The sequence below is a fragment of the Ambystoma mexicanum genome, chromosome 9 (genome assembly GCF_040938575.1).
Source record: "Ambystoma mexicanum isolate Mex_15411 chromosome 9, UKY_AmexF1_1, whole genome shotgun sequence".
NCBI lineage: Eukaryota > Metazoa > Chordata > Amphibia > Caudata > Ambystomatidae > Ambystoma > Ambystoma mexicanum.
Genome location: NC_090931.1, coordinates 789,127,951 through 789,149,146, shown reverse-complemented (window position 1 = coordinate 789,149,146; position 21,196 = coordinate 789,127,951). Strand labels below are relative to the sequence as shown.

The following is a 21,196-nucleotide window of genomic DNA, read 5'->3' as shown; positions in this document are numbered from 1 at the left end:
AAGTGTAGCTATTTTTGTATTCAAACAGGTAAAATTGATCTGCAAACTGATTTTTGAGTAAGATACATAACTTATTTGTAATACTTGAAAAAGAAGCCAAGCTAACATTAAGTGAATATGGCTTAGAATTCAAATAAGGCTAGGGTGCTAATTTTATTTTCAGTTGTACCTTTTGCTCATTGTTCTCTATTACTGTTGCTGTTCTTTTCTGCAGGAGGCAAGACACCTGATCCTACAATGAATGTTAGAACGTTCAAAGATGTCATGTATGAACAGCACTTATCAAAGGAAGAGGTATGTTGAGTGAAAACATCATCAAGATTTCAGAATGTAGCAAATTGCATAATGGAAGCACTGATGGTGTCTTAAGAATTATTTTCATCTGTACTGTAGCACAAAATGTTAGCCAGAAAACATATTCTACATAGATATTTCAATGGTGTAATAATTTGTTCAGAATTGTTGAAATGCTATCTTTTGAAGCCAATCTCTGAAGTCTGTATGATGGGTGACGATTTTGCTGAAATCAAAAATCTTAAATAGCAAATTTGTCATTTAATTTCTTCAGAGCTTTTTGCTTTTGAGCTGGTTGACTGGTTTTCACTCCTTTTCATAATTGTATAGTGCTTACATTTCCATTGGGTGCTCCAAAAAGGCCAAACGGGCACCCCATGCACCTTCTTTGGCCTTAAATTAGAAACCTAAGCATGCCACAAATTGTCGTCTTGATTATCTTCACTTACTAAACGTTTGTGAAATGATAGACCTGGCCTAGAAAAATGGGGTCCTGGTTACATGCAGTCACAGTATCTTTGTTTCTGATGCTTGTGAATCTGCTTAGAATCACATGCTGTGCATATAGTCGGACATCTAGTGGTTATTGCAGAGTATTGCATTTTTCTTTTGAAGATGGAAAGGGGACGTTGACATGGGCGTGATGGTAACACTATAACGTGATGTGTAGTGTACCCGAAATCCCTCACGCGTCGAGGTACCTCAGATTGTTTCTTTCCGCCAACCTAGTTGGTTGCCTGATGCAGAGTTGACAAGAGTAAATATTGTTTACTTTGTCCCACGACCTACGGTTGTCTAGTCTTTCGACTAATCTTCTCGACGATTGCCTTGTGGGCCTCTGCCACCGCTGTCGACTGCGTGGCCTTGGCCCTCCGGCCAGGCACTTACATTAGGGAGAGTGGGGCCCTGGGTTTATTTTTGAAGAATATATTTCCTTTTCACTTTTGTTTCTCCATTTGGTCTGGCTGCCGTCACCCTCTGCTATCGAGTGGACGACTTTTAAATTTTGTCCTCTTGTAACGGCAAGTTTCCTTGGAAGGACAGCCATCGCCGTTGCAATCTGTGTGCCTCGAGACCACGACTATCACTCATGCAAGACCTGCAATCTCTTTCAAATGAAAAGGTTGAAGGACAGGCGGACTACACGGTGGGTGGCCGACGCTATGCAGGCTGAAAGCCATTCCCCCATTGGCGCCATTGAGTCCGGATGATGAGGAATCCATCGGCAGTCATGGCTCCGAATTGGAAGCATCGACTTTTCGGCAGAACCTTCAGGCTCCCAAATACCTGCCCCTGACACAGGCCACCAGCTCTGTATGGGGAATTCACACCAACAAGGGTTACTGAAAACTTCGGCGCCTCCCGAACCTCGCAGTTCACCGCCCTCCATGCAACCGTCTTCGCGGCATACGACTGAGCATTGGTGTTAACCCAAAAAAAGTACGGTCGTCGACACTGTCCAAGGGTGCACAAGCAACGAAGGCTTTGGTGGAGTCTTTGACCATGATGGCGCCATCAGGCGTGTCAAGCACTTCCGTTCATCCACTGAAAATCTACGAGAGTCTCGTGACTTTTATTTCGGCAGCTACAGAACACAAGGCCACTCCCTCTCATTGAGATTAGTTTTCTGAAGCCCCCAGCCTCTCTCGAAGGAAATCTATCTTAGATGTCTCAGAGCAGGAGGATACCTATGAGGACATTAATCCATTTGCTCAGGTCACAGCCGACCCAGACTGGGATCAGGATCAGTCAGGGGATCAGGGCCCTTGGCTATCACCATTACACATCCCTGACCCAGACATCATTTGTCTAGATCCCCCTTCTTCGCCTCCACAAAGGGGGGAGTCGCCTGTGGATGACAAAATGTTGTCAAACACCATTTTAAATAGCGGCCGATCATTTTGAGATCGCATTCCATGATGCAGCCCCTGACTCACTTTGTTGAGGATATCCTCAAGGCGAAACCTCCAACTAGTTCGGCCATCCCCTTACTCAATTCTACAAAGAAGCGCCTAGCTCCTTCTTTGATGTCACCATCCCCAGCATGGGGGGGGGGGTCACCCCCCCCCCCCAATTATTCCACCCATCCCCGTCCCACCCACTGTTCATACAGGGTCATGCCACACCGGACTCCCTGGTGGTTACAACCACTAGGAAGAGGTTAGGGCTTCCACTGTACACGCCAGAAGCCCCTCTGGATAAGGATTGTAAAACGTTATGCCCTCGGAAAACGAATCACTGCCTCTGCGGCCTATACAACTAGGATCGCAAACATTTCAACTCTCCTGGCATGCTACAGTGATGTCCAATGGGGCCTAGTCCAGGATGGCCTTCAAGAGGTCCTAGAGCCCACCCAATCACACCCGCTGGCAGTTATAGCTGAGGGCAGACCGGTTACCCACAACATATTAAAAGAAATACTCTGCTGTGACTGCTGGACGCACTCTAGCCCAGGAGACTTTACTTAGAGACATGCCTGGTTGAAGAACTCTGGCTTTAAACCAGAAACTCTGGTCTCTTAACAATAAATCAGTCAAAGACTCACAGCTTTTTGGGAAAGCTGTCGATGACGCCCTGGAGACTGCTTTGAAGGAGCACGAAATGCTGAAATCACTCAAACGGATCATGGCCAAGCCCCTCCACCAACGTGGAGGCTTTAACTCATGCCGTTCCTTTCATGGACAATCTTTTTCCCGGTCTTCCCATGCACAATATGGCTCAGGAAGAGTACCCCCTGGTCCTCCGGCCAAGGCTTTTCCGGTAACAGCCAGTATCAACAGACCGGTCCTCATAGAGGCACGGGTAGAGGCAGGACCTTTACTCCTAGAGGCTCCCTGGCCTCCACCTCAAAGCAACCGGCCGATTCACATCCCTTCACATGCCTCCTTGGTCGGGGGTCGCTCGTCATTCATTCACGCCTAGATGGGGAAATCGCATCAGACGACTGGGTGTTAAAGACTGTTACCCAGACAGTTACCCACGGCTACTGCATAGTTTCACTGACCACCTCGATACCACCCACCGAAAGGTAGACGCCTGTCACCAAAACACCTGCATCTTGCTTCAGGTCCTTCTGGAAAAGGGTGCTGTAGAAGTTTTTCCCATTCGCCAGGTAAACAAGGATATTTATTCAGTGTACTTCCTTGTACCCAAAAAGCATCTCGCCATGCACCCCGTTAGACCTGCGCCCAGCAAACAAGCATGTCAAACCTCAGAAATTCAAAATGACAACACTGCAGGAAGTAATCCCACTGCTACTGCAGGGGGATTACATGGCCACAATGGATATGAAAGATGCTTACTTTCATATTTCAATGTTGCTAGCGCACAGAAAGTACCTCCGGTTCATGATAGAAGACACCCACTAGCAGTTCAAGGTTCTCCTCTTCGGCATTGCCTATGCTCCACGGGTGTTTACAAAGGTACTGGCGGTAGTAGCTGTTCACCTGCGCAGGCAGTCCATCCCAGTCTCTCCTTACCTCGCTGACTGGTTCATAAAGGGGGGATTTGTACGGAACATGCCAAACAAATACCCAGAAGACTGTAGATCTCCCCTTCAATCCAAGTTTCTCGATCAATGAGAAAGTCAAGTCTAAACCCCAGCCAAGTCAAACAGTTTCTGGGGGCTCTAACTCGGACCAAAATGGCCTTGTCTTTCCCTCCAACCAGAAGGTTCAAAACATGCTGTTCCAGATCCCTCACTATGTAGCCAGTCACACACTACGCGGGGACCGCTCCCACCGTCGAAGGAAGGCACTAGCCTACGAGAAGGTTTCTCAGAAGGCGAAGGGACTTTATCCTTGACGTTATGGGACAGATCTAGACGGCTACAGGCAGAGGAGCCTCCTTTTTCGCCTCCAGACTGTTCTGGGTTACCACATTGGACATTTGAGAGATTCCAATCATGTATGGACAAGCTGGATAGATTTATGTCCACTCCTGAACATAAAACACCCAAGAGACCAAGGGAGGTACTTCATGAGGACCCCAGGGCTAAATATCCTAGACTATTTGACCCCCTTCAAGAGGAGACTAATACTTATGACCTCACTGAAGAAGACTCTCACTTCCGAGAGGATGAGGAGTTCTTAAATAGTGAAGACCAACATGACCCCGAAGAAGGTTTTGAGGAAAACCCTGACATAGGTGGGGGGGGCTTCGAAGAAGACCCAGATGAAGGTGGCTCACAGCCTTGGCAGTCCCCAACAGCATCTACAGACCCTGAGATCCTGAACCTTTCCTCTCCTCAACCCACACCGGTCAGGAACCCGTCACCTATAGATGACCAACCCACTTTCAACGCGCTACTACGGAAAGCAGCAGCGCACTTTGAAATTGAGACTGGGGAAATTACTCCCGATATTGATTTTGTAGAAAAAATCATTAAGGAAAAACCTCCCACTAGCCAGACCATTCACCTCCTCGCCTCAGTTAAGAGACAAATCATCCCATCGCTGTCTACACTTGCGTTGGTTAGAGGGGTCAACCCTAGAATTGAAAAACTGTTTAATCCCTCTCCTTCGGACCCATTATACATTAAGGGTCACTCAATACCAGATTCCGTGGTGGTAACTACCACAAGGAAAAGGGCAGGGGTTCCGCTAGCACCGCCGGACAAGTAAGGAAAGAAACTCTGCGCCCTGGGTAAGAGAATTACAGCGTCGGCAGCTTTTTCCACCAGAATTGCCAATAATAATACCTTACTGGCAAGTTATGCTGATGCCCAATGGGGAAAGTTACGCCAAGACCTCGAGGTAGTCTCTGAGCCCTTAAGAACTCGCTTGTTAACCACTGTAACAGAAGGGACTCTGGTTAACCAGAGCATCATTAAAAACACAATTGAGGACAACGCTGTGGCAAGGGTAGAGGTTGGGTTCCCACTCCTAAAGGTTCCCTGGCTACCAAAACCAAATGACTCAAAGGTTTGGGTCCCCTCCCATGCATCGCCAGTCGGGGGCCGGTTAACATCTTTCCTACCAGCATGGGAGGGAATAACATCAGACCGCTGGGTATTGTCAACTATAGCGGTAAATGCATAGAATTCAGCCGGTCTCCCACGTACAAACCCCCCAGGGGACGACGCCTATCACTGGAGCACCTTGCCATCTTTCTTCAAGAAGTGCAACTGCTGCTACTAAAAGGAGCAATAGAGGTTGTGCCTCTATCACAGATAACGGAAGGTATTTATTCAGTGTACATCCTTGTACCCAAAAAGGACTTAACCATGCGCCCTGTATTAGATCTGCGCCCAGCGAACAAATTTGTCAAACCTCAAACATTTCGCATGGTGACCTTGCAGGAAGTAATCCCCCTGCATTCACAGGGAGATTACATGACAACACTGGACATGAAAGATGCATACTGTCATATTTTAATGTTGCCAGCGCACAGAAAATACCTCAGGTTCATGATAGAGGGCAAACACTACCAGTTCAGAGCTTCGGCATAGCGTCAAGGGTATTCACAAAAGTACTGGCAGTGGCAGCGGCCCACCTGCGCTGGTTGTCCATCCCAGTATACCCTTACCTCGACGATTGGCTCATAACAGGCGATTTTTACGAGGCATGCTTCTCAAATACCCAAAAGACTGTAGACCTTTTGTTCCAACTGGGCTTCTCTATCAACGAGAAGAAGTCCAACCTAGACCCCATCCAGATCAAACAATTCCTTGGGGCTCTAATGCGAACAAAGGGCGACCTTGTCTTCCCCTCTAACGAGAGGGTCCAAAATATGCTGTTGCAGATCCCTCAATATGTGGCCGGTCGAGAGGTGACGGTACGCAAAGCAATGCATTTGCTAGGAATGATGGCGTCATGTATATATTTGGTACCTCACGCGCGCCTGCGCATGCGCCCAATGCAAGAGTGGCTCAACAGCCAGTGGTGTCAGGCCAGCGGACAATGGGGCGATCTAGTGGTAGTCTCGCAGGCCTTGGTTCCCTCGCTACGGTGGTGGTCGAAGGAAAACCTTGTAATAGGGAAACCATTCGCCACCCCCACAGTGGAAGCCACTCTAACCACAGACGCATCCCTTACAGGATCGGGGGCTCACCTATCCCATCAGACTGCACATGGAGTTTGGACTCGGAGTGTAGCGTCCAAACACATAAACTTGCTGGAACTGCTAGCAGTCTTCAAAGCACTGAAGGCTTTCCAGGCACACCTGTAAGGGAAGACAGTGATGGTCCTCACAGACAGCACCACAGCCATGTACTACCTGAACAAGCAAGGGGGCACGCACTCTCCAGGACTGTCCAAGCTGTCCCAGAACATCTGGAAGTGAGCTCTCAAACACATGTTCCTGTTGTCACAACATGTACCAGGGGAACTCAATCTGTTAGCCTCTGCCCGCAGAGTGCGAATGGCAGTTACGAGAAGACAGTCTTCGACATTCTCACACAATTGGGATTCCCAGAAATAGATCTGTTCGCAACTCTGGAGAACTCCCTATGCCAAGATTACACCTCCAGGTAACCCCAGAACCAATCCAAGGGGAACGTCTCTGGATAACATGGTCAGGGAAATTTGGGCATTCTTAGGGAGGCTATAAAACCGAACACTCGTTACTGCTATTCTAGCAAGTGGAAGAGATTCGTCATCTGGTGTAGAGTTAAGAGCATCAGCCCTGTTGAATGCTTTCCCACACAGATTGTTCTTTACCTGACTCACTTATTATACTCAGGATTGGTCTTTAATTTTATTAAAGTTCATCTAGCTGCACTTTCCGCATACACAACTTCTCAACACAAAGTGTCATGGAAGTGGTGGAAAGTCCACTTGTTAAAGCCTTCATGGAGGGAGTAAAGAGGATACACCCTCCTATAGCTAACCCAGCTCCCGGATGGGACCTAAATGTGGTACTTACCAGGCTTATGGGCTCACCTTTTGAACCCATGCACAAAGCATCCCTTAAGAACCTCACTCTTAAAACTGCTTTCTTAATAGCTATCATCTCCATTAGGAGAGTGAGTGAACTACAAGCGCTCTATACTAGACCCCTTTGTAACAGTTCACAAGGATAAGGTGGTTCTACGCACACATCCTAAGTTTGCACCAAAATTAATTTCTAAATTCCATGTCAACCAGTCAATAGAACTACCAACTTTCTTTCAAAACCCTTCAAATTTGGGAGAAAGGAGCCTGCATACACTGGATGTGCACAGAGCCATCATGTTTTATATGGAAAGAACTAGACCTCTGAGAAAGACTAATCAGTTCTTTGTCTCAGTGGCAGCAGGAAGAGAAGGAGATGCAGTTTCAAAATCCACTAGATCTAGATGGATTGTCCAATGTATCACTCTCTGTTACACTCTTGCAAAGAGAGAACTACCCTTCAAGCCAAGAGCACATTCTACTCTAGGCACTGGGGCTTCCATAGCATTCATTGCAAATGTCCCTCTAGAGTATTTGCAAAGCGGCAACCTGGAGTTCTGTACACACCTTTACAAAACACTACTGTCTAGATGCCCAAACTAGATCTGATTCCCAGTTGGGACAAGCAGTATTAAGACATCTTTTTTTTCTACTGTGCCTTCTCACAACCCACCTCCAACTCCGGGTACTGCTCGCTAGTCTATGCACAGCATGTGATTCTAAGCAGATTAACAAACATCAGCAGACAATGCATTACTTACCGTAAAAGCATTTCTGATGGTTGTATCTGCTTAGATTCACATGCGCCCACCCTTCCTCCCCGCTCGGATGGAAGGAACATACACATCCTTTATCTCTCTCTTTTCTGTACTCTCTCACGTCTAATAGGCTCCCTCAGGGCAGAAAAAATAAAAACCGAGGGACCTTGACGCGTGAGGGATTGTGGGTACACTGCACGTCACTATAGGGATAGTGTCACAGACACGCCTTGTCGACGTCCCCTTTTCGACTACGAAAAACAAAATGCAATACTCCGCAGTGATCACTGGATGTTGGACTATGCACAGCATGTGAATCTAAGCAGATACAACCATCAGAAATGCTTTTACGGTAGGTAATGCATTGTCATCTTCTTTCTTCTGTACTCGCTCTTGCTGACTAGAAGGCTCCCTCACAGCAGAAAGAACACTACCATGGGTATCAACGCGTTGAGGGATTTTGGGTACACTGCACGTCACGTTGGGGATAGTGTTAGTCAAGCCCATGTCTACATCCCATTTTGATCTTTGAAAGAAAGATGCAATACTCAGTGATTACCACTAGATGTCGGACTATATGCACAGCATGTGAATCTAAGCAGATTTATCAGAAATGCTTTTACGGTGACTAATGCATGTCATTTCTGATACCTCTGGGCCTTTGTTGGATGGCATGCTTGTGCATATTGCACATAGTGATTGTTCTGGCTGGCAGGTGTCTTGTTACTAATTGAGAACCAAAAGTTGTTCTACATGGTTTTTGGTGCCCTAATCCCTTCTTTTTGTATTGGTCATTGATGGTATATTAGTACGCAGTATTCTGCTGGACTAAAGCCTCTACCTGAAAGGGATTGCCCTAATTTTCATTACATACTGTTGGTTGACCACAATGTTTTATGTTAAAATCAATCAAGCTGCAAACTCTTATCTAAGTTTGGAATTGAATGGTTGGTGGTTTTGGAAGCTTGCCCAGCTAGTACTTTTGTATTTTACTTCACCTCAAATATTTTATTGTGTTTCAAATTATTTGAGTTTGAATATACTATTTCCGTTAAGTGTTCATGGAGAGTATGATGAGAATGTGCTAACATTGCCATCCTTGGACAACCATAACGCATTGTATTCAAGGTTTAAGTGAATTCATAATCTTATTTGTCTTTTAGAGGGAAATTAAACAACAATTGGCAGAAAAAGTAAAAACTGGAGATCTGAAAGTTGTCAATGGAACAGCAGCATCCCAGCCTCCTTCAAAACGTAAACGTCGCTGGGATCAAACAGCCGATCAAACTCCTGGAACGCCAGGCTCCACACCAAAGAAAATGTCCAGCTGGGATCAAGCTGAGGTCGTTGTATTTAATCCTTTGCGTACCTAAGAATTGTATGTAAAATAATACATGCCATCTGTCGCACTAGTTTCAAACCACTAAAATCTTTGGTTTTGCTATGCTATACAGTTTTTTTCTACCAAACTTTTTTAGATTTTGTCCAACGTCCGGTTCACAATTGATAAAGCAACAGAGCAGAAAAGCTGAATCTCTTCATCCACCCTCCCACCCCAATGTGCCCATGCTCCCTTTCTGACACCCCTTGTTTTAGCCCCCACAACCTGGAACCCCCCCACCCCTCATTTCTCCCTTCCCCTCTCGTCCCTCCTGACCGATCGGCCAGACTTCACCTCGGCCCCATGTAGCATGGTTGTAATTTTCTTTCCCTCGCTTTATAGACCACTTTTGTGATACTTTAAACACTAGTGCACAAACTAAGCAGCAAATGGTCCAGTTTATTGTAGCTTGTCATTTTTGTAATATAAGCTAGCAGGGCAGAGGTGGGTCAAATCACTGCTCCAGTTCAGTGGGCAGGTTTTCAGTATTATACACAGCATGAGTGATGGGTACATTTTCCTTCTTGAGTGAAATTCTCCCCACTTTCAGCATTTTGCTGCACTATTGGATTTTTGGACTGACTCCTGAGTGTGGGAACCTTTTTCCACAATCACTCATTGTTTTACTGTAACCTTGGTAACCCTTTTGTGTACTTTTTAATGCAGTTATGCTTTCCCTTTTGTTTCTCCTGTCACCTCACCTTTTGTATGGAGTACTGAGTGGAAACATTGTCTCCCTTTTCTCACTGTTACAGAAACTTTCAGCTACTGTTAGTTCTTTTGACAGGCTGGTGGCAGTCTACATTTTTGCACACCTTTTTATGGACTTTTGTCCAAGGCTGCCTTTCCAGCTGTGTCAATGGACACACTGGGGTCACCATTAGCCTAACATTGTGGCTGCACATTTCTAAGCCCTGTTCGTAATGACTTGTTCTTATTTATCCTTTTTTTATCTGCCTAGGTGGGGGAGGTTTTGTTGGGGCTTTTTGTCTTTGACAGGCTTGCCCTGGAAAGCCAGCCAAGGCTCTGAGTGAAAGGACAGTAAGTGGGGGAGGTGACCTCCACCCTGGTCTTTCTCAGTCAGTGTGCCTGCCTGGAACCAGTTTGTTCTGGGAGGCGGGCTGGGCCCATTGGACAGCCAACCCCCAAGTTTGAATGAATGTCGGGTGATATGTGGGCTCAGCCAGTTTTCCTGCATAAAAGACGAGGCTCCTGGTGCAGAAACTGAGTCGACCACTGAAAGTGAAGATCCGAAAGGAGGACATCCGCAGCCAGCGACGTCCAGAATTGTCTTGCGTAACCGTTGCTGTCCCAACATCAACTTCTGAGTGACAGGGAAGCCCTGAAGCAGATTACTTCCTCCCTTTGGACATGTGGGACTAACCAGTCCGAAGGCGTACTGCATTTTGCACCCTCCCTGCAACATATGCAAACTCCACGGCCGGTATCGTCCTGGAACTCCAGAGACTGAATCCGGCTCCAAAAAGCCCTTTCAGCCTAGACGAGGACCTACAACCAGAGCAAAGTCTAGCGCATGACAATCGTCCTCAACCCTCCGCGCCCTTCCTTCCCAAGCCTTAAAGGCGCCAATGAGCCAGTGCTGTGAAGATATTCTGCTGGGCGTCCAACTACTCGAGAGCATCCATCAGATCATTGCAAGTTCTTTTCTTCAGCTGCCAAGACCAAGAAGCCTGTGTTGGGAGAATTTTCATTTCTGTGCTAATTCCCTTCAACCTTTAGAGACCCCAGCTCTTTTGATGGACTTATCACTTTTTAATTTCTGGAGTGTTAGGCAAGATTGTATGTAGTAACCCTGTGGGAGACTACATCAGCCTTGTCCTCTTGGTAATAGGTAACCCGACCTTTGGTATAGGCCTGTACTACACACGTTGTGTGACTGAGCAGTCCGACATACCTCAAGAGGGGTCAGTGTGAGCTGTAGGGGTGCAACAAAGCGTTTCACAGTGGCAAGTATTCAAATAACACTTATACTCAAGGTTTCTTGATTTAATAATTATTTATTAATGTAAGTTTTAAAATAAGCCTTCTTTAGAAGGGAGCAATTGGCAACAATAAAAATACACTTCAAAATACACTCCTTCAGTTCAATAAGTAAGATACCCTTTTGGGATGGCACACAGATGTTCCTACACCCTCGGGTGACTTCAATAGCTAGGACACTGTGGACATTAATATATCACTTTTCACACTTAAATGGTAATACTGAAGTTGTGGCAAAAAGGAAAAGATTAGGGAAGGAACAGATGGTTAACAAGTTTCTCAAATGGGTAAGCACAGGTGCCTGCCACCTCCGCACAATGCAATGTAGATCAACCATTTCCCAGCTATACAAGTAAGGTATGCATGACTTTTTGGATGGATAGTTAAACGCAGTCAGACAGTCAGAGGTTGGTCTTCAGGGAGCCAGGACAGCCAGCGTCAATAGGGCAGAGTCTAGGGGAGCTGAGGCACTTCTTGAAGGTAAGTAAAAAGTCTTGCACAATGTTAGTTTTGTTGCAAAAGAATTCACTGTTGGGTTACAAGCTGGGAGGCTTGGGAAGGGCAAAGCTCCAAGGAACTCTGCAACAGGTAGCAAATGCAAGTCTCAACTGAGAGCAAGCAAGCTACACAACAAGAGGCAAGTACCCCTTAGTTCACAATACCTTAGGTCTGAAGAAGTGATCCAGCTGGCATCTGTTCCTGTTGTAGTCTGGCATATCCTTTTCTTCCTGGGCCTCAGTCGTGGGGACAAGAGGGAGGACGTCTGGGGACTCCTGCACTACGGTTCGAAGGTCGGCAGCAGCAATGGGCAAAGTTCAGATCAGCAGCACTTCACTGTTTCAGCTTCTCGCGAACAGCACTACTGCGGTTCTTGGACACCTTGTGCACTTTCCTTGCTTCTGGGGTCCAGCACTCTGTTGAGGTGGCTCAGGCTTGGTTAGTCCTGCTTCGAGGGAGTCTGGAGGATCTTCCTGGAGCTCGGGTCCGACATAAAAACAAAATTCTGTTGTTCCTGTCCCCTGGCACTCGGTTCCTGCAGCAGCAATGGAAGTACAGCCAGCAGAGAGAGGGGTTCTAGTCGAGTTTGTCTTGGGGCTGATTGGTCCCACCAACCCAAGGGGAGTGTTAGGCAGAATCGCATGCAGTACCCTCTGGGACCACCACATACAATTAAGACTACAGGTGTAAGCAAAACCAACTTTTGGTAGAAGTCTGTACTACACAGTTTTGTGGTAGTGAGCAGCCAGGCTTGTCTCAAGAGGGAACGTGAGCAGGAAAAGGATGTTACACACAGGTCTTACAATCACAGTGGTTCAAGTTGACACTTACACTCAAGGTTTCTTGGTAAAACACTTATTAATTGATTACACACTCAATTTAGAAAACATTCAATAGAAGCAGGCAACTTAATATTATACACAAACACACTTCAATACCAAACCAATAAGTTGCTGAGCAAGTTAGGCTCCCCTGAAATAGGAGCAAAATAGCATTTCAGTTACTTTCAATGGGACTAAAAAGGCACAAGTTCGCAGAATGGATCACAAATGCGTTCTTAGGCAGTGCAAATAGTTTTAGTTCACTAGAGGACTTGATTCAGCTCAATAGGCCTAGGCCAAAGTCAATGGACTAGTGTCTTGGATAAGAAAGAGCAGTTCTTGAAGTAAACGGTAAAGTCTTTGCCAATGTTCTCAGAAGTAGTTTACGAAAAAGAATCATATATTGGGTCACAAGCTGATTAGGCCTGCAAGTTGGGAAAGTTCCACAAACTTTCACAGCGAGAGAAGTTCTCTCAATCGGGTTGGCACAGTACCTGAATATGAAGAACAAGATGCAGCTTTGGTTCCTGGCAGTTCCTGCAGATCTCACTGTTTCTGAGCCTCAGTCGTGGGGACAAGAGGGAGGATGTCGGGGGACTCCTGCACTGTACGGGATTGTCAAGCACACAAGCTGGTATCCCTCTCCCTGGTTAATCCTAACCAGCTTTGAGAATAGTATCCAGGTGGCTTACTCATTGATTGGTCCCACCAACTCAAAGGAAGAAGTTGTCCTTGAAGGGGCTTCTGTCGAGATGAACTTGGCAATTCGGACCTGCAGCAGCGCTTCACCGGGCAAACCAACGGTCCAAGAGTTGCAGCAGCCATCCTCTTCCAGCTCTTCAGTTCTTTCGTTCCAGTGGTCGACTCTGCTTTCCAGTCCAAAAGACTCGTTTTCTCGCTTTCATGCCAGCCTAGCTGCCACTCACCCAGCCTGGGGGCTGCCCTTGCTGGACAGTCAGCCATCCAATCACGCCAGAGAGTGCGTTTGGGTCTCCTAGGAGACTAAGCGCAGGGAATTTGGGGCACCTCCCTCACTTCCTGCCCACCCCAGACCCTCAGACGCCAGAGGCGGTCTTCAGTCCTGAAGCCTGCCAAAGGCATAGAAGCAAAGCGACCAAACCTGGTTTGGCACGCAGAGACAAACCCTAGAACAGCGATATTCAAACTGTGGGGCGCATCCCTGGGGAGCCGTGAGGCCAGCATGAAATCAAAAAACAAATGCAGCTTTTTTATTTATTTTTTTAGATTGGAAGAAATGGCAGGGGCAGCTCACATGGTCGGGCAGAAGCATGAAACTGCCTCAGACACCAATGAAAAAGTGGCCTGCAGTTGTAAATGGATATCCATTCCTTTAGTCAGACTGTTTCAATAGTACCCAGGGGGGTGCTTTGTGTTTAAAGAATATTTAGCAACAGTGGTGAAAATTACTAACTGCTCAATGGTCAAAATCTAACTGCATAGTGAAGTAACTCATAAAACTGGCCCACATTGGCCAAAAAGGTGGCCCATTTTAAATGGCCCACACTAGCGTTTTGCATTTTTGATGCATGCATTGCCCTATAGGCCAGTCTGAGCCTGGTGGTTCATCCATAATGGCGAGGGGGCACCCACTCAGTGGCCCCCTCACCCATTATGGAGGAGCTAAGAAGCCAGCCCAGTGAAACAATGAGCACTCCCTCAGCTGCTTTTTTTTGGCTGAGGGAGTGATCCTGGGCTGGATGAACTGTCAAAGGGAAACAATATTTCCCTTAGACAGTTCAGTGCCCCACCCGCACATGCTCACTGAGCCATGCAAGGCTGGGGCGTTTTGCTTCACCAGCATTGCATAGCTCATTGGAAATGCTGGCTGTGGCACTGCATGTCTGTATGTGCGAGGCGGAGCTCCTGCGCCTCCTCTCACATACGGACGGAGCAGCCTGGAGTGGGGCGTTTCGCCACCCACGCGCAGGCCTCTGCAGAAGGTACGTTTTATGTTCATATTTTAAAAAATGTAAATGTGTATGCTTGTGTTATGAGTGTAGGGTATGGATGCTTATGTGAATGATAGTGATTTTGGGGGGGTGTGGGGGGGTGTGTGTGTGTGTTGAGCTGATTTTGGCAAGTGGTGGATAGAGGGGGAAGGAGGGTTGTACAACAAAGGCATTTTAGAAATTTCTAAATGCCTTTGTTGCACAATCCCCTACCCACATGCCAAAATCAGCTCTCCTTCTGAGGTGCTGTGGATCCCAGGGAACAGGGATGGTATTTTATTACTGAATTTCTATCATAGATGTCCAGTCAAAAATACCATGCTTTCCCCCTTGGCACCCCAATGCCTTGCATACACACATAATCATGTTGATTGTGGTAGGCCCAGTGGAGCCCAAGGGACAGGGATAGTATTTTTTTTACTGGATATCTATTATAGATGTCCAGTAAAAAATGTCATGCCTGCCCCCTAGGCCCCCCAGAATCAATTGCAAACTGTTTGGCTTATTACCAATTTTCTTTTAATACTATGCTCTACAATGCAACATTTTAACCCATTATTTAAAAAAGAAATCACGGGGGGGGGGGGAAACCCCCGACCCCCTCTTGCTTGGTACATATACATACTGTCCGTTTGGCATTTTTAGGGGGTCCCGCCCTGCCCAAATTTTGCTCCGGGGGGCCCTGGCCAAAGAGGTTTGAAGACCACTGCCCTAAAAGGACCTTTCCAAAAAGAAATGGCGAAAAAAGACTGGGACCTGTTTAAACAAAGGGGCTTAAAGCGCCATTTTGAAAAACATGGCTTCCGCGATTTTTATCTACCAGTGTTCGCGGTCGGCAAAAATCATGGTAGTTCATTGTAAACCCACTGCCACCAGCCATTTCAATAGAAAAGGGTTGCATTTGACTGCTGCATGAGTTTCTAGACACGGGATACTAGGTAACCCCTCCATCATTCTTTAGGAAGATGGTGTGTGCTGGGTCTGAATTTAAAAAGATTACTAAAGTCAATATAACTTTACATTCTCTGAGAAACAGTAGTTGATCCCAGAGAAGGTATTTAACCCTTTTGGACGTCTAAAAGGCATCCCTGTGTGCACTGAGGGTGCTGTGTAACACACATGAAAAGATGATGCCTATGGAGTTCTCTAAAACTCTATAATCAAAGAACACAAGAGTAAAACGCACATCAAAATACATGAGTGGGAAAAAGGCTCCCACTCTTTCCAGGTAAAAAAATCAAGTCCTCAAAATCCAGCAAAGTTGCTGGGGGTCTCTAAGGTGAAGGGAATTTGCATATTTATGAGAATTCTCCCTAACAAGAGACTAACTGTATTTGCTTACAGGCAATATGGATGACTATAACTCCCATATTAGATGGCTATAGGATCTTTAACCAGCATGCTAAAAGCAGCGGTGGGGGAGGCCCTCAGGGGGGCTGTTGATTGCTATAGAAAATAATCTTGGTCCGAGTGTGATAATTACTGAAGGTCTACCTTATGGGGCCTTGGGGGTGGATCTCACTTCCTGTGATGGATCCCTTAAAATCCTGTTATTGAACATCTACTGGCATAAGGGAATATCAGCAGTGGTTTCTTTGTGGAAAAGCAGTGTCAAGTAATTGAGGATTGGGTGATGAAACATCAGAATGGACGAGTCCTGGTTGTGGGTGATTTGAATGCAGATTGTGACTTTTGAAAACTCCCCCTGGGAGCTCTGTGATATGGACTTGGCCCAAAGTGAATTCCACTAAAAAGAAAGGCTGGTAAAATCTGGTATGTGGGTTTAGGGACCCTGGGTCTACTACCCTTGGTGGGGGGCTTAGAATATTAACTGCGTTGAAACATCTTGGCATACGTAGCATCAAGGGAATAGTTCTTCCCTCTTGGATTACATCTATCTCGATGACTTACTAAAGAATAAATATACATTGTTTACTGTCACTCAAAACTCCTGGAGTGACCATTCCATCTTGACTGCACTCTTTGATATGGCTGTAACCACCAGAGAGTTTAGATGCCAACCTCAAATGTCATCTAACATGTTAGGGAATGCAAAATATTGATGCCCTCAATCAGAACCTATGGGCTACCCTGAATAAAACCTTAATAAAACCACTCTAGATTGGAAGATTAATCATTGCAATATTCATGAGTTACAGGGACTCATTGGGTCCACGGCCTCAGATATTTCTTAAAGGACAACTAGAAGCAGAATAACCAGAAGGCATGCACACTGCTATAACCATGAGTTAGCCCAGGTTAAACCAACAAGGAGGAGGGAACTACGTTGAATCTGGAGCCCTAGGTTAGATGATGCCTCTCGACAAATGAGTATTAGGAAAATCAAATTTAGAAATTACTGCAAAGCTATGAAAAAATCAGTTCTTGCAACAGGATGCTGAAGTTATGTTGGGCGTTTTTGATCAATGCCCAGGTTAGTGCCTTTTGGTCATTGGTGAATGGACAGGATCCTAACCATGTTGTATCCCAGTTAAACCCTGTTTCAGAGCTGGAATGCGTTGAGTTATTTGCTAAAAGGATTGGTTCCCCAATAAGTGCTCAGGCTGAGCGAGAGAAGGACAATTCTGGTAATCTAGAATGATCAACTGGAACCCACTTTTTAGATTGGCAATATAAATGATCTAATAAAATCTAAAGGCTCGCGTGGCGCGGGACCCAACGGCCAAAATCTCTGGGCAAATCTCCTGTACCTGGAATTTAGGGTCATCTTCCGGACAGGTATAACTCCATCGTGGCACACAGCACATGTGGTGCCAATCTTTAAGTGTGGAAGTAGGTCGGTCCCGAAAAATTACTGGCCAATTTAGTTAATAGATGCCGATTGTGCAATCTTTTTCGGCACTATTACACTCGCTTTTGGAAAAATTGGCAAATCAGTCTCATCCCCTTAGTAAATATAAGACTGGGTTCCGTAAAGGCCATGCTGCAAACATCATTGGGCTTGTCCTTAAATGTATACAGGATGATGCGTGGAGGAGGGTAAAGGGGTGTACATTTATGGCCTCAATTGATCTGTCGGCCGCATTTTATGTCATGAACGCAGTAAACTAAGGGAGAAACTGGCAACATGGGGACTGCCGTTGGGTCTTTTGAAACTTGTCCAGGGGGTCTATGAGAACTGTGGGATCCAGATATGTCAGAAAGGTGATTTCACAGAGTCCGGTCATACCAAGGGGTTAGACAGGGTTGTGTGCTAGCCACCTGGCTTTTCAACCAATATATGTCAGATGTTGCGGAATGCTTAATGAATGAATGAAGGGTTGATGGTGGCCAAAGTAGGTCAATCTAAAATCGTATGGTTTGGATACGCAGATAATTTCTTGATCTTTGATCAAACAAGGGTAGGTCCGGATAGCCTTTTAGACATTTTCTCAAAAATGGTCTTATTATAAACCCTAATAAAACCAAAATCTTGGCATTCATGAAAGCACGACGGAAGAATATTGACCCTTCCTGCCATATCGAAGGAACTACTCTGAACACCTTGACGAGTTTTGGGCATTTGGGATTTCATTTTGGGTCCCATAAAGAAATTAAAACTGGGATAGAGATTCTTTTAAACAAGGCCAAGCTCTTCGAATCCCAGATCCTTAATTGATCAGAAATTTGGTAGTTTCTCGTTAACACCAGCAATGTTTTTTGATAGGAAGATCGCCCCTAAATGAACGCGTGGCCTTTAATTATGGCCTGCTAGGATGGTAAAAATCCTGGATAAAATGGAACATTGAGTCACCTCGTCTATGTGCATAAGCGCCGAGGTTCCCGCTCTTCAATTTCCCAATCGGTACTACCGTGGGCTGCTCTTAAGACCAAGATGGAACATCTTGCCAAGTAAGGATATTCTCCTTAGAAGGAAGCAAATACTCCCAGATGAAATTGGCTCTAGGTTTTGTTGAAAAAGCCCAGAGTCTATGAAACATCTTGTCCTGGAATATGAATTCTTGAAAGATCTAAGGAATACATTTCTTGCCACATTGAGTGACGATCATCTGGGGTGTAGTATGGATATGGTCTGGAAACGCGGTCTCAATATTAAAAGTGTACATGAGGGTTTAGCCCCATCATGATTCATCAAGGGCATTAACATTGTTTAGATTGAAGGTGAACCCTCGCTGCAAACTTATCCGGGCCTAGGATTTATAGCATTTCTTTTTTCCTCTGTTTTCCTCTTGTTGGCTTTATTACTATTGGAGGCTTTAACTATGTTCTCCTTTTGCAGGTATCTTTTAGAATGTATGTAAACTGTGAGGTCAATCACCTGACCCCAAATAAGTGGGATTGACTGAGAAGCCCTAACTCTGAGATGGTCTAATGATGTATGTTGGTTTCTAATATTTGGTATATACGTTTTTCTTTTCTTCCGATTTTATCCTTTTTTTTAATATGTAATCTAAGGAAGTGATGGTTTGGTTTTATATTGGTTATATATACTATGTCATTTTATTACTTTGTATCTTATTGTGTTAAATATGCTCATTTCTTTTTTTGTATTACAAAATCTAAGTCTGAATTTGTAAAGGTTTTAATAAACCAATTGCAATAAGAAAAATGATAATTCAGAGTAACACTATTGAGTCAGTGGAGGGAGAGGAGTCCCAGGATAGGAACCCCTCTATGCCTCAGCCTGCCCTTTTGCCTCAACCTTTGTCCACTGGGACCCCACAAGGTCCATCACGGAGTCCAGAGTATGTGTCTCTTGAAAAAATGAGACTTGAATTGGAATTCAAAAGAATACAGGCTGAAGCCAAACATCAGGACATCAAACTCTGGGAACTAGAAATGCAACATGCTCTTGAAAAGAAAAAAATGTTTCTATCCAGAGTCCTCTGGATCTTCCAGTCCAAAGAGGCCTTGCCTGCCCAAAGAAACAGTGAGTATGTTTGATGCAAAACTTGATATTTTGGATTGGTTGAGTGCTTTTGAATACATTAATGGGATTTAGGGTCTCAAAGGGAATCTGTTGATTCCTTGGCTTTTGTCTAGGCTTCCCCAGGTTGCAACTGATGATGTAATGGAGGTGGGGGAGCTTGAAAGATTATAGTATGAGAATGTAAAGCCAGCTAGCGGAGTCCATCTGGAGTCCGGGAGTGGGCAGGAGCACCTCCCCAGCACATCACATCAGGATCAACGCCACTGCACCGTCGTGCACACAGACTATCACAAGGAAGGAGGAGCGTCCAGCTCACATACCGAAGCAGATGCCCTCGCACTGATCCCCAACATCAGCATCTTTATGGCAAGCTGTAATTCGAGCCCGGTTACTCCCCGCATGCAGGCGAAGCTCTGCATTATCTGGAAGCCTTTGTTTCCCCGTGCGCCCGACCTAAGATAGCTGCGAGATAATAGCTTCTGAATCGGCACGAAAAAGAGGCTGTGCGCCGGTTGCCTATCATCGCTTTGTTTTTTACCTGACAACCCCCACCGGCAGGCGGAAGCCGGTCCTCAATCTGAGAAGGCCCGTTTCCTTGCCTGTTTAGTGCATGGAGACACGGTGCAGCCACCCCCTCTGTTCAACTAACCTAGGCCCAGTAGAACGAGGTTAACGCCTCCCGCTACCAGAGAAACAAGCAGCACGAACTATGTACCCTGCAATTCCATGCGCAACATGAGCGCTTACTGAAAGTACATTGCCCCTGCCCATGTAAGTCAACTACATTTGTACGAAGTATTTACTCTGCTTTTGATAATGTCTCCCCCTCCTGCTGCATATACACATTCCAGTTACTACTGGGACTGTCAAATTTAGGTGCCCCGCTGTGCACGCTAGCATTCTGGTCATTACGGCATTTATGTACTCCAGTCACTACTGTATGTACGCATTTCTATCCTCCACTGGGACTCTCAAACTTGGGTGCCATCCACTGTGCCTGCATGCACTCTAGCCACTATTGCATTTATGCATCTCTTGTCAACACTGGGAATGTCAATCTCTTGTGCCCGCTGCTGTGCATGTATGTATTTCAGTCACCACAGCATGCTAGCATTTTAGTTACCACCGGACCACCGGGATTGCCAAACTTTAGGTGCCCTTGTTATTACTTCCCAACATGCGCATCTCCGAGACTTACCTTAGATACACACTCTGTTCCTTACTTTGGACTATTCTAACCATTACCTCCACAATGAACCACACCTACTCTACACCTTGTAACTTGCAGGACAGAAACATGCGACTTAGAGCTATGTTTCCACGACTTTATGACCTAAAAAATAAAAGAACTAGACCATCGGGCCCCACATCCACTCTGACTGCTTCTAACCCTAACTTAATCGCCACAACTGCTGTAAGATGTCCCAAAACACAGACCGACCCTCATCTTAACCTGAAGAGATCCAAACACCCCAAACCTAGACCTATCCAAAAAATATCACAACTCGCACCCTATCAGGAGCCCTTATCAATGCAAGGTCCCTCATAGCACATAATATGGAAATCGCAGACATACTCGCTACGGATAAGCTAGATTTCCTGGCCGTCTCTGAAACCTGGCTCCACGATGCCGCAGGTCCCGCACATATGATTGCTATACCAGACAACTACAATATTCTCAGTCGATCGGCCCAACTCCAGAGGAGGTGG

At 45.8% G+C, this 21,196-nt stretch overlaps 1 protein-coding gene across 3 annotated transcripts in view; it reads left to right on the top strand.

Moving 5' to 3' along the window:
* The window catches only part of SF3B1 (splicing factor 3b subunit 1), a 493,451-nt gene that overhangs the window by 59,919 nt on the left and 412,336 nt on the right, over positions 1-21,196 (top strand). For 2 of the 3 annotated variants that reach the window (XM_069615730.1, XM_069615731.1), the window contains 2 exons: positions 215-294; positions 9,088-9,270. In XM_069615730.1, the coding sequence (XP_069471831.1) occupies positions 215-294; positions 9,088-9,270 (263 nt within the window). Of the gene's footprint in view, positions 1-214; positions 295-9,087; positions 9,271-21,196 lie in introns of those variants that run through there. The other variant, XM_069615732.1, reaches the window with a different exon arrangement.